Source organism: Aotus nancymaae, unplaced genomic scaffold (assembly GCF_030222135.1).
Source record: "Aotus nancymaae isolate 86718 unplaced genomic scaffold, 86718_ANA_hifiasm-v0.15.2.pri h1tg000051l, whole genome shotgun sequence".
In the NCBI taxonomy this organism is placed as follows: Eukaryota; Metazoa; Chordata; class Mammalia; order Primates; family Aotidae; genus Aotus; species Aotus nancymaae.
In genome coordinates, this window is record NW_026988465.1 from 634,690 (window position 1) to 647,502 (window position 12,813).

Genomic DNA, 12,813 nt, shown 5'->3' on the forward strand with positions numbered 1-12,813 from the left:
TCGAACTCCTGACCTCAGGTGATCCTCCCGCCTTGGCCTCCGAAAGTGCCAAGATTATAGGTGTGAGCCACTGCACCCGGCCGAGGTACATTTTTTTTTTTCTTTTTGAGACAGAATCTTGCTCTGTCGCCCAGGCTCGAGTGCGGTGGCACGATCTCTGCAACCTCCACTCCCCGACCCCTGGGGTTCAAGTGATTCTCTTGCCTCAGCCTCCTGAGCAGCTGGCATTACAGGTGCCTCCCACCAGGCCGAGCTAATTTTTTTGTGTGTATTTTTAGCAGAGACGGGGTTTCACCACCTTGGCCAGGCTGGTGTCAAACTCCTGACCTCATGATCCACACAACTGCGCCTCCCAAAGTGCTGAGATTACAGGTGTGAGCCACTGAGGCACATTTTTTAAAAGTGTTTATTGGTCTTAGGGCATTAAAGTTATAGGAAAACTCCTGGGGCCTTCCCTACCTGTGCAGCCAGGGATTCGAGAAACCCCAAATTCTTCCTTATTCTTACGGTTCCCTCCTTTGTTTCCCAACCAACTCCCAGAAATACTTCATTTGACTAGGTAGAAAAACTGCCTCTCGATTACAATCAGCTATTATTTATGCCTAACAGCTGTGTACTACAAAAATAACAATAGGCAACATTTTAATGGGGGGTGGGCTATTTTTGTTAAATTTACTTTTTGATGCCACCACATTTTGTTGCTAGTGTTAATGAAACGCCTCCAGTGGCTGGCTACTAACGTAGAACTGCCAGTGTATCTATTCTGTGTCTCTTCTTAATTAGAACATTTCTTACTTCCACAACCTGATGTTTGCTGGAACCATCAGTTTTACCGTTAGGCACCACAAGCACAGTACTAATTAGTTTTCTAGACCTAAGAAATGTTTGAGATCAGGGTTGGGGCATGGGGGCATGGGGGCATAGCGGGAGTGATGACTCCAAAGTAAGAAAAGAAAATTGCAATAGTAAAATGAATGTTTATGTAAATGTCTACAGAATATATCAAGTCAATTAGTCAAATACAACTCAACTTTTATATCATAACATATTAAGGTCTTTTAGGCTGACTGATGGTGCCATGGATGCCATGTTAACCTGTGTGACCTGCAGGGACACTCCAGGTGAGTTCCTGGAAAATCTAAAGTAACTGGAAGACCATGAAAAGAGGAAGAAATGATCAACCCCTGTGGTGCCTACTTAACTTTGAAACATTCTCTATTGTTCCTTATTCCTGCCCCAATTGATAAGGCCATTGGACTTTGTAACCGACCTTGGTCAACCTGGTGACTCCACACCCTACGACTCCCTCCCAGCTTGCAAAAAACAGCCCTAAACTGTAACTTTCCACTGCCCACCTCAAACCTATAAAACCAACTCCTATCCCACCGCCCTTCACTGACGCCCTTTTCGGCCTCAGCCCACCTACACTTATGTGAGTAAACAGCCATGTTGCTTGCACAAAGCCTATTTGGAGGGTCTCTTCATTCAGAGTGCCCATTTTAACAACAAATAAATTAAAATTCATTCTGCTCAGATGTACTTTAAAAAAAAGAAAAAAATTATAAATCATGTAGAAAGTTAAAATAGAAAATGAAATATATTTAATATGATATGGGACAGTTCCTCCAAAAGAGTGCCAAGGACCTCCAGAGCTCGAGCTGGCTTCATTCATCCCCACATTTAGTATCATTTTCTGATTATGAAGAAATGAGTAGTTTTGTTGTTGTTGTTGTTGTTGTTGTTGTTGTTGTTTTGAGATGGAGTCGCTGTGACGCCCAGGCTGGAGTGCAATGGCCTGATGTCAGCTCACCGCAACCTCCGCCTCCCAGGTTCAAGCGATTCTCGTGCCCCAGCCTCATGAGTAGCTGGGACTATGGGCAAGCACCACCACGCCCGGCTAATTTCTGTATTTTTAATAGAGACGGGTTTCACCATATTGGCCAGGCTAGTCTCGAACTCCTGACCTCAAATGATCTGACCACCTTGGCCTCCCAAGTGCTGGGATTTTGGCATGAGCCACCGTACCCTGCCAGAATTTTTTTTTAATAACTGAAAGAAGGAGATTAAGGAAGATGGAGATATATGTGGGAGAAACACCCTCTGAGGGTGATTTAACAGAGTGGGGAATGTGGAAAGGGGAAGGGGAGGCGCTCCTTGTGTGCCCAGTTTCCTTGGGAGGAAATCGAGTAGGTGGTCAGAGGTTGTGGGCAGTCATTCCACTCGCTGGCCCACAGCGGGCTCACAAGCCAAGAGCAGCTTGGTTGCTGTTCGTGGTTTAGGGGAAGAGGGGAGAGTTAGGGTGCCTGATAGGATAGAGATGCAATGTGTGAAACTGGGTATTTCTATGTACTTGGTCTTTCAAAATTCAAAATTTGTTAACTCATGAATACTTGTATACTGACATAATTTACAGATGCCATTTAAGGTTGGATAGTTTTGTAATTAATGAGCCATATGGATCCCATTGAGAGGCCAATACTCTCAATGAGTATTGTGAGTGAAAACACACAAATTGTTTTTCCTCTGTTCTCACAGCACAACAGCCAATACAGAAGACTTCTGTGACCCAGTGTGTAGGGGTGTTTCCTGCTCCACCAAGCAGGAAATCAATTCTGCAGCAGACACCAACCAGTGTCCTCAACTACCATTCCATCTGACACTGTCCACCCGCAGATAGTGTCAGATCCCACAGATTGAGGGCTCAGTTCCCCAGGCTGTCCCCCCGCCTTCACTTTCAGATGCCAACTGCAAGTGCCAGGCTGTCTTACCTGTGCCTCTGACCAACTGGCTATAAAGCCGGGATTCCAGGATCCCCTCCTTGGGTTCAATTAATTTGCCAGAGCAGCTCACAGAACTCAGGGAAATGCTTACTTACATTTCCTAGTTTACTGTAAAGGATATTACCAAGGTTACAGATGAAGAGGTGCATAGAGTGAGGTATGGGCAAGGGGTGCAGAGCTTCCATGCCCTCCCTGGGTATGCCCCACCCCCGGGAGCCTCCCTATGTTCAGTTACCTAAAGGTCTCTGAACCCAGTCCTTTTGGGTTAGGTATTTATGGAGGCTTCATTATGTGGGCCTGATTGATTAAATCATTAGCCACTGGTGATCAACTTAACCTTCAGGCCCTTTCCTCTCCAGGGAGGGAGCTGAAAGTCCCAACCCTCTAATCATGCCTTGGTCTTTCCAGTGTCCAGCCCCATCCTGAAGCTACGTAGGCGCTGCCAGCCACCAGCTGACTCATTAACAAAAGACATCACTTTGGAAATTTTAAGGATTTTAGGAGCTGTATGCCAAAAAACGAGGTTGAACATGTATTTCACAATATCACACTGACCTTGGAGAAATGCAGCTGAAAACAGCATAGGCTGAGGCCATCCACGGTGGGGAAAGCCCAGGCTGAGGATGGGAAGAGAGTGAGGACAGAGGCTGAGCAGGTCCGGGGCTGAGTCAACAAACCAACCGCTAAAAATGACCAGAGATTAATACTAGACTCAGAATCTGTGGCACAATCTCAGATCTGGCTGAAAGGCCTTGATGGGGAAGCCACACAAAGAAGCTAGGGTGCATATGTCAGAGGTGGGTTAAAAGGAGACCTCTGCCCTGCAGGGCTGAATCAGAAATACCTAGGTTGCTGCTACTCTGAGGCCAGCCTCAGACAGAAATTTCCATTATAGCTACCTGCAATCGCAAATTTAGCTTACCGATCCAGAGCTAGTCCTCAGTGACATTGTAAGGGTGGTTACAACTCCTTTTCATTCAGTGAAAGGAAAATAAAAATCTCAGGGCCCCAAACGCATTAAGTCAAAGGGAAAAGTCGAGCTTGGGAACTGAGTCATGCAAAGACTGCCTTCCTTTTGTTCCTAAGTAGACAGCTACAAAGATAGAAGGCCACAAACCTCCTTAGGGGGCCTACCACACAATTTGCCCACGAGGAAACTCCTTGCAGGTCCCTAGATCTTTAGCCTAAAACAGTTCTGTTGAATTTCACCCTAACAACGTCAATTCACATTTTATCTTCATAGGTAGAGGACAAAGGCAGTACTAGATCCTCCCTCCACTCACTAGAGACAGATGCATGTTTGACTGTTTTCCGTACCCTGCGATTACTTAATCTAATGTAAAACTGCAGCTTCACTGAGACAAATGCATAATTGACTAGCTTTCTACCTCCTCCTTTCACATGTAAAATGTGCATTCAGTGAAAGCTGATCAAAGTCTCAAAAGAATGCAACTGCTCTCCTTTTATGTACCTTCTCCAATTTTTCTTTCCTCTTTTGCCCACTGCCACTCTTTCCCCTTTAAATATTGAAGTCTCCAAACTCTTTTCGGAAAAGGCGCAGATCACAGATGTCCCATGGTTTTTTACCCACCGAGTGTGTCTTCAACCTTGGCAAAATAAACCTCTAAAATGATTGAGACTCACCTTAGTCATTTTCTTTGATTTAGAGTTCTTTTATACCTCTCACTATCCTCCCACCATTTTGGGCAAACAGGTTCCACCCCCTTAACTTCTGTACTCTAAGGACATCATTTTTTTTTTAAAGACAGTGCCCTGCTCTGTTATCCAGGAAGGAGTGTGGTGGCATGATCATGGATTACTGCAACTTTGAACTCCTGGGCTCAAGTGACTCCCAAGTACCTGGGATTATAGACGCAAGCCACCACACCTGGCCCATATTTCATTTTTAGTTTCTGTACAGATGGGGGCCTCACTATGTTGCCAAGGCTGGTCTCAAACTCCTGAACTCAAGTGATCCTCCTGCCTCAGTCTCCCAAAGTGCTGGGATTACAGGTGTGAGCCACTGCACACAGCCTCAAGGAAATAATTTAATACCAATCAATGGAGGCCTTTTTCTGATGAAAAGCTCTTCCAAGAATGTTTGCATGGAGCCACAGGTGTTTCCTGGTTGTAAAGAACCTAAAAATTGTATATTTAAAAATTTAAAGATATTCCAAGATTCTCATGGTTTCTCTTTGCAGAATCTCTGACAGGAAGTTATATAGCCTATCCTTCAACACCTCCCTTGACAAGGTGCTCCTACAGAACTGGTTATTGCACACATATGTGACAAGTAATTTACATGTCCATTTCATTTAATCCTCGTAATAGCCTTCTGAAGTGGCTACCATGATCACCATTTTTTGAATAAAGGAGTTATGGCTCAGAGAGATTAAAATGCTTGCCCAAGGCCAGACAACTAGAAAGTACAAAAATCACTCAATTTAGGAACACAGGTTCATCTTGTTCCAGAGGCTATGCTGTCTCCACTCTGGGGTAGGCAGGACTCTAAGATGGCCCAAAACTTACCTGGCTCATGGTATATACACTGTTGGCAAAAAAAGTCAAACTGTAAAATATTTGAAAAGGTTTCTTCTGAGCCAAATATGAGTGACTAACGGCCATGATGCAGTCCTCAGGAGGTCTTGAGAACATGTGCCCAAGGTGGTCAGGGTACAGTTTGCTTTAATACATTTTAGGGACACACAAGGCATCAATCAATACATATAAGATACACATTGGTGGCTGGATGCGGTGGCTGATGGCTGTAATCCCAGCACTTTAGGAGGCTGAGGCAGGTGGATCACGAGGTCAGGAATTCGAGACCAGCTTGACCAACATGGTGAAACCCCATCTCTACTAAAAATACAAAAAAATTAACTGAGTGTGGTGGCATGCATCTATAATCCCAGCTAATCAGGAGGCTGAGGCAGGACTCGCTTAATCCCAGGAGACAGAGGTTGCAGTGAACCAAGATCATACCGCTGCACTCTAGCCTGGGTGACACAGTGAGACTCCATCTCAAAACAAAAGAAAAGAAAAAAGAAAAGAAAAGAAAGAAAAGAAATACATTGGTTTGGTCTGGAAGGGAAAGACAATGGGAGGGAGAGAGGTTTCCAAGTCAGAGGTAGATTCAAAGATTTTCTGATTGGGAATTGGTTGAAAGAGTTATCAATAGAAAGAAATGTCTGGGTTATGATAACCGGTTGTGGAGACCAAGGCTTTATCATGTAGGTGAAGCCTTCAGGTAGCATGCTTCAGAGAGAAGAGATTATACATGTTTCTTATGAGACTTTAATAGTCTGTTCTATCAGTAATTCCAGAAGGGAGGAGGGAATGCTGAGGCACGTCCAGCTCCCACTTCCCATCATGGCCTGAATGACTTTTTCAGGTTAACTTTGGAATGCCCTTGGCTGAGAGGAGAGTTCCATTCAGATGGCTGGGGGGCCTTAGAATTTCATTTTTGTTTTGCAACACTCACCGCTTCTCAGTTGTTCAATCAAGCATAAATCTAGGTACTGCTGTGACAGGATTTTGCAGATGCAGTTTAATTTCCAAGTCAGTTGACCTTAAGATAGAGAGATGATCTCATTGGCCTCCCCTAATCACCTGAGACCTTTTGAAGCAGAGGATTTCTCCACCCATTGACAGAAGAGGATATTAGAGTTTGGAAGCTGTAGAGACCCTCTTCTGATAACCTTGAAGGATCAGCTCTCTTGCTATGGAGAAGGCCGTGTGGCAGGGAACAGAAGGCAGCTCCCAGGAGCAGGAAGTAGCCTCTTGTCAAAGACCAGCAAGAAAACAGGAACCTTGGCCAGGCACAGTGTCTCATGCCTGTAATCCCAGCACTTTGAAAGACTGAGGCAGGTGGATCACCTGAGTTTGGGAGTTCAAGACCAGCCTGACCAACATGGAGAAACCCCTGTCTCTACTAAAAATACAAAATTAGCCAGGCATGGTGGCGCATGCCTGTAATCCCAGCTACTCAGGAGGCTGAACCCAGAAGGTGGAGGTCGAAGTGAGCCAAGATCACACCATTGCCCTCCAGCCTGGGCAACAAGAGTGAAACTCCATCTCAAAAAAAAAAACAAAAAGAGAAAGAAAACAGGCCCTTGGCCTGTGACCATGAGGACCTGAACCCCGGGCGAGCACGTGGGCGAGCATGGGAGAGGCCCCCACACTCCTGATGACAGTGCAGTCCTCAGCCCTGCCACACTCTCCACCAACAGAAACTGTAAGATGATCATGGGGTTTTTAGCTGCTGACTTTGTGATAACCTGTTACAATAGCAAACTAGTACATGATTTCTTCTTTGATGAGTGACTTAGGACAGGTGCTCCAAAGCACACCCTGAGGCGAGGATCTGAGTGGAAGTTGATGAGGGCAGTGTCTGTCCTGGGAAGCACTGGAGGGGCTCTGGGGAACAGAGCCAGGAAAGGGAAGGAAGCCAAGTGGCTGCCTCAGAACAGGTTACTGCTGCAGGCGGCAAGGGCTCAGCCCAGGGGCATCTGTCAGAGACAAGGCAGAGCTTCACTCTGAGGGGAGCTGGGCGATTTAGCCTCCAGTCTGTCAGTGAATGGCACCTCCTTCCAAAGGGGCTTACCTTGCTGCACAAATGAGCCCTGGGGTGGGTCACGGTTTTTTTCAGTAAGAGGCCAACAGCAGGTCTGAGAAAAACAAGGGCCAAAGGCACATGGTGAGTCCAACAGTGTCTGCTACAAAGACGTTTGATAGGACAGTCCTTGTATCTACTGACAGGGGCCTTCAGCCATTGGTCCTGCTGTGTCCCTTAGCTGACACATCTGTCTTCTGTGGCTGCCATTAGATTCCTGTCATTTTCATGCTGGAGCAGTGCTCTCCTCACTAGCTAAGTATTTCCAGTTCCTCTCTGGACGCACCATGGAGCAATATTTTAAATCCTTTGTAATCTAGAGAGGCACTGGATGCAGAACTGAATGCAAAGGCCAAAGATGCTCTCCTTCATTTAGTTGATCTTGTTTGAAAGTTGGGATGATGCAGGTCTGATTACATCACCGCTGGAGAGCCTCATCACACTGGTGACTCACAGGAAGCTGTCCTGGTTCTTTGTGCAGCTGCTGAAAAACATTTCACTTTCCCTGCCCCTCTCCTCTTAGTGTACGGATGCTATAGGCAAAGGCCGAGGGCGTGGGCGTGTCATCTCAGTGTACGGATGCTATAGGCAAAGGCCGAGGGCGTGGGCGTGTCATCTTAGTGTACGGATGCTATAGGCAAAGGCCGAGGGCGTGGGCGTGTCATCTTAGTGTATGGATGCTATAGGCAAAGGCCAAGGGCATGAGCCTGTCATCTCAGTGTACGGATGCTATAGGCAAAGGCCGAGGGTGTGGGCGTGTCATCTCAGTGTACGGATGCTATAGGCAAAGGCCGAGGGTGTGGGCGTGTCATCTCAGTGTACGGATGCTATAGGCAAAGGCCGAGGGTGTGGGCGTGTCATCTCAGTGTACAGATGCTATAGGCAAAGGCCGAGGGCATTTATGTCATCTTAGTGTATGGCTGCTGTAGGCAAAGGCCTGTGGCATGTATGTCATCTTAGTGCACGGATGCTATAGGCAAAGGCCTGGGGCATGTATGTCATCTTAGTGCACGGATGCTATAGGCAAAGGCCTGGGGCATGTATGTCTTCTTAGTGTATGGATGCTATAGGCAAAGGCTGAGGGCATGGGCATGTCATCTTAGTGTACAGACGCTACAGGCAAGGGCCTAGGTAAGGGCATGTCTTCTGCTGGGTGAGCTCGGGCACCGTGAGCGCGCGGTACTGCTGGCTGCCCCGGCTGGTCAGGGGCGCGAAGCCCGGCATGAAGAAGTGCAGGCGCGGGAAGGGCACCATGTTCACCGCCAACTTGCGCAGGTCTGCGTTCAGCTGGCCGGGGAAGCGCAGGCAGGTGGTGACCCCGCTCATGGTGGCCGACACCAGGTGGTTGAGGTCCCCATAGGTGGGGGTGGTCAGCTTCAGGGTGCGGAAGCAGATGTCGTACAGGGCCTCGTTGTCAATGCAGTAGGTTTCATCTGTGTTTTCCACCAGCTGGTGGACGGAGAGGGTGGCGTTGTAGGGCTCCACCACCGTGTCTGACACCTTGGGTGAGGGCATGACGCTGAAGGTGTTCATGATGCGGTCTGGGTACTCCTCCCGGATCTTGCTGATGAGCAGGGTGCCCATCCCGGACCCCGTGCCGCCCCCCAGAGAGTGGGTCAGCTGGAAGCCCTGGAGACAGTCACAGCTCTCTGACTCCTTCCTCACCACGTCCAGGACCGAGTCGACCAGCTCGGCTCCCTCTGTGTAGTGGCCCTTGGCCCAATTATTCCCGGCTCCGCTCTGGCCTGCCAGAGGGAAAGTGACCATTAGACACTAAGACATAAGGAATTTCAAAATCTGTCATTTTGACTATGGAGGAGAATGTAGGACTGGTCTGACACTGGCAGATTCTTCTCTTTTTAATACTCTGCTATTACCTGAAAAAATATTTTTCTTTTTCTTTTTTTTTTTTGAGATGGAGTCCTGCTCTGTTGCTAAGGCTGGAGTGCAGTGGCACAATCTCAGCTCACTGCAACCTCCGCCTCCCAGGTTCAGGTGATTCTCCTGCCTCAGCCTCCCTAGTAGCTGGGATTATAGGCGTGCGCCACCACACCTAGCTAATTTTTATATTGTTAGTTGGCCAGGCTGGTCCCACACTTCTGATCTCAGGTGATCCGCCCATCTCGGCCTCCTGAAGTGCTGGGATTACAGGCCTGAGCTACCACACCTGGCCAGAAATAATTTTCTATGTCAGTGACCCTCAAAAACATTGGGGATCATAATAAAGTAAGAAGCAAGTTTAGCTCATCTGAGGCTATTGATTGAGGAAGAGGATAGAATTAGAAAACTTAATTGGTTTTGAAATCCGTACATTTTATTTTATTTTATTTTTTGAGACCGAGTCTCGTTCTGTCCCCCAGACTGGTGTGATCTCAGCTCACTGCAACCTCTGCCTCCCAGATTCAAACGATTCTCCTGCCTCAGTCTCCCGAGTAGCTGGGACTACAGGCGGGTGCCACCACGCCTAGCTAATTTTTTGTATTTTTAGTAGAGATGGAGTCTTACCGTGTTAGCCAGGATTGTCTTGATCTCCTGACCTCATGATCCACCCGCCTCGGCCTCCCAAAGTGCTGGGATTACAGGCGTGAGCCACCATGCCGGCCGAAATACACACATTTTAAACAGGCATTCTCTTTATACTCCAGTACAATTAAACAGGCAAGGTGAAGGCAGTGTGACCAGGAGAGAAGCTGGCCTCAGCATCTGTCTAAGCTCTGGTCATAACCTGTGCTTTTGGCCCCTGGCTCTTTGAAGTCCTTTGAAGTTGCCTGTAGCCTATGAAACCCGGCTTGAAGCTTTTCCTTGCTCTTTCTTCTTCCAGTCTGAGGCTGCTCTGTAATGGGAGGGCTGCAGCAGCCTGGTGTTGATCTCTGAGCCATGACCGCCCGTGGACTGGGTGGAACTAGGCCAGGACTCAGGGCTGCCCGTGGACACAGTGTCACCTTGGCACTGAACACTAAGAACTGTGCTTTGCAGGGCTGTGAGGAAGAAGGCGTGGCATTTGGCCAGTTCCCACTGATTGTGACTACATACCGAACACGAAGTTGTCTGGCCTGAAGATCTGGCCGAAGGGTCCAGACCTGACGGAGTCCATGGTGCCAGGCTCCAGATCCACCAGGATGGCCCGAGGTACGTATTTGTTACCTGCGGGGAAAGAGAAGTGACTCAGACCTGTACTTGGGGGGGACGCACAGCAGTATTCATTAGAGACAGCTCCAGCATGTGAGACAAAAGGAGAACAGGAGGTTCTCTGCTTTTAAGAAAAAGGAGGTCTTGAATGTGCTTAGCTGTGGCAAACAGGCAGGAGTCTTAGGGAACCATTAAGCGTGTTTTTCCAGCAGTTGGCATTTGAAATGAATATGCAAGAAGCATGCCTTTGTCACGTGCATGTTCCTAGGACGTTTCATCTCCCACAGCATGGGAAGCAAGGATTGCTGTTAGGAAGAAGGAATCTTCTTGCTAACACACCCCGCTACTCACCAGCAGCCTCATTGTAGTACACGTTGATTCTTTCCAGCTGCAAGTCACTGTCTCCATGGTAACTGCCTGTGGGGTCGATCCCATGCTCATCGCTGATGACCTCCCAAAACTGAAATGAAAAAAGAACCACACCATGGCCCAGCATCCTGAATGTCACTAAGGATGGCCTTGTCCTCCTCCCATGTCCTTGGGACAGGGGCTTTTGTGGTCAGACAGTAAGTGCCCGACAGAGAGCAAAGAGCTGCACCCCCTATTTCCTGCAGCAGCCGCTGCTGAGGGGCTTGAAAATCCGCAGAGCATCGGCCATATTATGGCGATAGACTGAAAGGCTGGGAGGGGCCCTGGAGGAGGAGGGGGCACAGCAGATGCCCTTCTAGAGAGAAGGTCAGGAGGGCAGAGAGGTGGGAAAGGGGTACAGGGAGGCTCTGTCACCCCAGGCAGGGCTGAATGCCATTGCATCGGGAATGACTGATGGGCCATGGCAGGACTGAGGACAGGGGGACCCACACTGTGGCTACCTCTAAGAATCAAGTTCTCTTGGCACAAATCCCAGGCACCCCTGCAACAGTGCAGGTTTAAGCCACTGATCTACATGCTGGCACTGACCACAGGAGAGACCGGGTGGGGAAGGGCAGCAGGAGCCTGGGGGGGCATCTAGGCGGTAGTGGAAGTTGCTGGTCATCATGAGGGTGCTTGCTCCATTGTGAATTTGTGGCAGGGAGGGAGGAGGTAGGGAGGCTGGGTGGGCAACATGGTAGTTCTCAAAGAGACAATGTCCTCGTACAGGTGCTCGCTCCCACCCATGCACCACGCCGGCTGCTGCCTTCCACAGTTGGTAATTATAGTCCCTACCCAGCAAATCACCTGCCACCTCAGTGACGAGCAGCACGACCATCATGGTATATGTCATCACATCTAGACAGTGACTGAGCAAGGGAATTTATCTGACACCCTGGCCTGTGGGTATCAGATGACCCTGTGGTCAAATCAATACAAATCCATGCTGGGAGTGCTGGCACCTGACTGGACTTGCAACTCCTCAGGAGGTCGAGGTGGGAGAGTTGCTTGAGCCCAGGAGTTCAAATGTAGCCTGGGCAGCACAGTAAGACCCTGTCTCTTAAGAAAAAAGGAGGCTGGGCACGGTGGCTCACGCCTGTAATCCCAGCATTTTGGGAGGCCGAGGCGGGTGGATCACAAGGTCAAGAGATCGAGACCATCCTGGTCAACATGGTGAAACCCCGTCTCTACTAAAAATACAAAAATTATCTGGGCATGGTGGCACGTGCCTATAATCCCAGCTACTCAGGAGGCAGAGGCAGGAGAATTGCCTGAACCCAGGAGGCGGATGTTGCAGTGAGCCAAGATCGTGCCATTGCACTCCAGCCTGGGTAACAAGAGCAAAACTCTGTCTCAAAAAAAAAAGAAAAAAGAAAAAAGGAAATCTCGACTTAGATAAAAAGAAACTAATCAAAAAGCCTGTTACCATAGAGCGAATTCTCTGGTTTTATTAACCTGCATGCATCCAAAATCCACTAGATAAAGCTTTTCTTTAGTAGGCTTGGGTAAGGACTTGCAGAAACTTTGTTATGGAGGAGGGCAAGTGGATGGGTAGACACAGGGCAAAATCCGGTCTCTTCAACCAGAGATGGTTTTCTCCATAGTCAGCAGACTGTGCAGCTGAGCTGTTCAGGAAGACAGTGTGCATCTGAGTGTTTGTGTGAAAGGCAACATTTAGGGACCTACAGGTAAAAACCCAATTAAAGTTTGGTCAAGCCAAAGTCGTTGATAAAAAGTTGGCAACTGTGAACCCATGATAATTCTTTCCTTGTTTCAGACAATAAAGGACAAAATCTGTCTGTCCTTCAGTGCTGTTGGGGATGGAGTAAACTTCACTGCAAGGTTGAGGCTGGTTCAATTAGGTCTCAGGGGTGGGCTGGCCTT

General features: G+C 48.2%; 1 protein-coding gene across 1 annotated transcript; it reads right to left on the reverse strand.

The window, feature by feature from the left end:
• Positions 1-8,505: 8,505 nt before the first annotated feature.
• On the reverse strand, positions 8,506-11,122 carry LOC110568665 (tubulin beta-1 chain-like). The gene is made up of 3 exons (XM_064362925.1): positions 10,873-11,122; positions 10,426-10,536; positions 8,506-9,137 (listed from the first exon to the last, which is right to left on the reverse strand). Exons 1-3 carry the CDS (start codon positions 11,015-11,017, stop codon positions 8,506-8,508), a joined length of 888 nt encoding a protein of 295 aa, XP_064218995.1. The 5' UTR covers positions 11,018-11,122.
• Positions 11,123-12,813: the final 1,691 nt, after the last annotated feature.